This window comes from Tympanuchus pallidicinctus, unplaced genomic scaffold (genome assembly GCF_026119805.1).
Source record: "Tympanuchus pallidicinctus isolate F22 unplaced genomic scaffold, pur_lepc_1.0 scaffold79, whole genome shotgun sequence".
Lineage (NCBI taxonomy): Eukaryota > Metazoa > Chordata > Aves > Galliformes > Phasianidae > Tympanuchus > Tympanuchus pallidicinctus.
The window spans coordinates 78,825-82,500 of record NW_026294801.1 but is presented as its reverse complement, the minus strand read 5'-3'; the positions used below and the strand labels follow the sequence as shown (position 1 = coordinate 82,500).

At 52.6% G+C, this 3,676-nt stretch overlaps 1 protein-coding gene across 1 annotated transcript; it reads left to right on the top strand.

The window, feature by feature from the left end:
* Positions 1–1,549: 1,549 nt before the first annotated feature.
* On the top strand, positions 1,550–2,500 carry LOC128072989 (olfactory receptor 14J1-like). The gene has a single exon (XM_052667253.1). It carries the CDS (start codon positions 1,550–1,552, stop codon positions 2,498–2,500), a length of 951 nt encoding a protein of 316 aa, XP_052523213.1.
* Positions 2,501–3,676: the final 1,176 nt, after the last annotated feature.

The window sequence follows — 3,676 nt, the reverse complement described above, 5'->3', positions numbered from 1 at the left end:
GGGTAATAAATGATATAAAATGAGAGAGCGAGCGTCTGAAAGCAAAAGCCTTGCTTTGAACTGCAGGCGCACGGCTGGGGAGCGAAGCCACGCACTGCAGGGCAGCGAGCAAGGGAGAGATCCTGGGACTTCCTGCCATGGCTGATCTTCCCCTCTGAACTCAGAGTCCTCTGGGTCTGCAGTTCTTCTCTGCTGAGAGCCAGGCATCCAGAAAGTTGTCCGTCCACAGACCTGCAGTATTGACTCCTTAATTCCCTGTGCTTTACATGATGTTACGATGTGGAGTGCCAATAACAAGGATGGTCAAACCATGGCACCAGATGGGGCGTTTGCAGCTTTGCTCGGCACACACAATCTGCTAGGACAAACAATGCTGCAGGAATCAGTCTGTGCACTGGTGATGAATTCATCTGACTTCAAAGTACGTTGTGCAGAGATGACCCTGTTGTCTATCAGGAGCTGCCAATGCAGAGACCTAAGGACATCCCCAGGGAGAGCAGTGAGGAAGAGAAAATGCCATCTTCTGCTGGAGAGCTGGGCCGGGCTGCTGGGACACAGGGAGCTCATAAAAGTGGGCAGTGCTGCAGAGAGACGGCTGTGCCCAGGAGCAGCTCTTGTGCACAGCACAGCCTGCAGGTGACAGGAGGAGAGCAGAGCAAGGAGAGAGAGCTTGTAGGATGTGTATGGTGTGAGCAGGCTGTGAGCTCACTGGAGGAGCATCGCTGGCAGCCTCTGACAAGGTCAGTCTCACTGCAGGCTGTGACTCTGCCGCCTGCCAGGCTCGGTGCTCAGCCTGCCTGGGGAGCTGCCCAGGGCGCTGCGGGGAGATGTGTGGGGGGAAGGAGCCCCTCGGCAGGGCAGGGCAGGGCAGGGCAGGGCAGGGCAGGAGCCTTCTGCTGCTGGGGGCATGGGGATCACAGCTTCAGCGCTGCCAGAGTGTCTCCAAGGGCACTTTGCAAGAGGAGAGACAAGGCAGGGATTTTCCCATACCTGTCCTTAGGGAAGGAGAATGAGTTGGAGGCAGAGATCTGAAAGGAGATGTGAAATATGAACGCAGCTATAAGAGTCCTGAACTGGACGTTTCTCAGTCTGCAGTTACACGCACAAACTCCTCATGTGCTTTCAGCCCCTCTTCTCCCAAAGGATTGCACCAGCTGAAATTTCCATGCTTCTCTGCAGACATGAATAATGCACTTGTCCAGCAAACAGGCAGCTTTCTCTAGTAGAAATTCAAGTGCACAGAGGTAGGAATGGGCACTCTGAGTGCAGACAGACGAAAGATACATGAATGGAAATATGTCATAGGAAGAAAGTATCCAGGAGGCTGGGATATGATTAGGCAATGAGAGGAAAGCAAGAGCTCCTTCATCTTCCACTTCTCAAGGGATGGTGAAGCTCGTGTAAATTCAAGTTATGGAGTTCAATGAACCCTGTCCTAAGAGAAAGAAACACTGTTATAGTATAGGGGTGGAGTGTCTCTGAAAAAGCTCTTGACTCGTCATTATCTTCTGCACTCTGCACAGGACTCCAGGCCCAGCAGGAACTGCAGATGCCCAACAGCAGCTCCATCAGCCAGTTCCTCCTCCTGGCGCTGGCAGACACGCGGCAGCTGCAGCTCCTGCACTTCTGGCTCTTGCTGGGCATCTACCTGGCTGCCCTCCTGGGCAACGGCCTCATCAGCACAGCCGTAGCCTGCCACCACCGCCTGCACACCCCCATGTACTTCTTCCTGCTCAACCTCGCCCTCCTCGACCTGGGCTGCATCTCCACCGCTCTCCCCAAAGCCATGGCCGATGCCCTCTGGGACACCAGGCACATCTCCTACGCTGGATGTGTTGCCCAGACCTTTCTGTTTGTCTTTCTGATGTCAGCAGAGTATTGCATCCTCACCATCATGTCCTATGACCGCTACGTTGCCATCTGCAAGCCCCTGCACTACGGGACCTTGATGGACAGCAGAGCTTGTGCCACCATGGCAGCAGCTGCCTGGGGCACTGGGCTTCTCCATGCTCTGCTGCACACTGTCAGTACATTTTCTCAGCCACTGTGCCGAGGCAATGCTGTGGATCAGTTCTTCTGTGAAATCCCCCACATCCTCAAGCTCTCCTGCTCTGAATCAGACTACCTCAGGGAAATTGGTTTCATTGTGCTTAGTGTTCTTGCCGTATTTGCGTGTTTTGTTTTCATTGTTGTGTCCTATGTGCAGATCTTCAGGGCCGTGCTGAGGATGCCCTCTGAGCAGGGACGACACAAAGCCTTCTCCACGTGCCTCCCTCACCTGGCTGTGCTCTCCCTGTTTCTCAGCACTGACTTTTTGGCCTACATGAAGCCCCCATCCATCTCCTCCCCATCCTTGGACCTGGTGGTTTCATTTCTCTACTCAGTGGTGCCTCCATCATTAAACCCCCTCATCTACAGCATGCGGAACCAGGAGCTCAAGGATGCAGTGAGGAAAATGTCATGGACAAATTTCAGTAGGGTCGTCTTCTCATCTGCCTGAACAAATGACTCAGTTTTTTCTGAAACATGCCTATGTTGTCTTAGAAATATTGAATGGCCTGTACTGAAAAGGACTATAAAGATCATCTAGTTTCAACCCCACTGTTACAGGCAGGGTCACCAACCACCAGAGCAGGCTGCCCAGAGCCTCTCATTTCCAGCCTGGCCTTGAAAGCCTCCAGGGATGGGGCATCCACAACTTATGTGGGCAACCTGTCCCAGGGCTTTACTACCCTCTGGGTGAAAAACCTCCTTTTAATATCTAGCCTAAACCTCCCCAGCCTCAGTTTAAAACCGCTCCCCCTTGTTCTATCACCAGCCACTGTGCTAAACAGCCATTCCCCCTCCTCTTTATACATTCCCTTGAAGTACTGGAAGGGCACAATGAAGTTTCCTCAGAATCTTCTCTTCCCCAAACTAAGCAAGTCCAGTTCCCTCAACTTTTCTTCCTAGCAGAGCTGCTCCAGCCTTCTGATCATCTTAGTGCCCTCCTCTGGACCCACCCCAAGAGGGGAAGCTGGGGGGCCCACAGGCAAAGGAGGGCTCTGCAGTGGTGCTGCTGAGCCAGCAGGGCAGATGGAGAGGGACTCAGCAGTAGAGAGAGTCTGACAGCGATGACCCAAAATGGTTCATGGATGTTTGTGTTCACTGAGAAGAAATCAGAGTTTCTTGGCTTCCCAGTGGCCATTTCAGCACTGGGTCACCCCCAGGAATCCAGTGACTTGTCTGGGGGCATTGAGTGTGCTGGGTTGGGCTGCAGCTGCAGGGACAAAAACAACATTGGCAGCGTACTGCCCTGAGACCTTCTTCCCAAGTTCCATCTGCAGCTTCCAGAGGGCTCTGCTCTCCTGCAGGTCCTCTTGGAAAGCTGCCTGTCCCAGACACGATCTCTGGGGCCCTTGGAGATGGCATGGGATGCTTGTGATCACACAGTGGAGCTTTGCTCCTTTTCATTTTTCCCCATTAATAATGATCATTTCCTGTCTACTGATGTAAAGTACTTGTCCTAGTGGGAAGGTGAACCACACTGGTGGGATATGGCTGAGGAGTGTGTTCTCTTTTTAGGCAAATTGTATTGTGCTTTACTGTTGTTTGTTTTAAAGCAGGAAGCAACATCCTGTGCCTGCGTGCAGACAGTTCTCTTAGGGAAGCAGGTAAAGGAATGGTGTAAAGGAAC

What these genes read in the sequence shown, in the direction of transcription:
- LOC128072989 (XM_052667253.1), top strand. Translation starts at nt 1,550, where the DNA reads ATGCCCAACAGCAGCTCCATCAGCCAGTTCCTCCTCCTGGCGCTGGCA.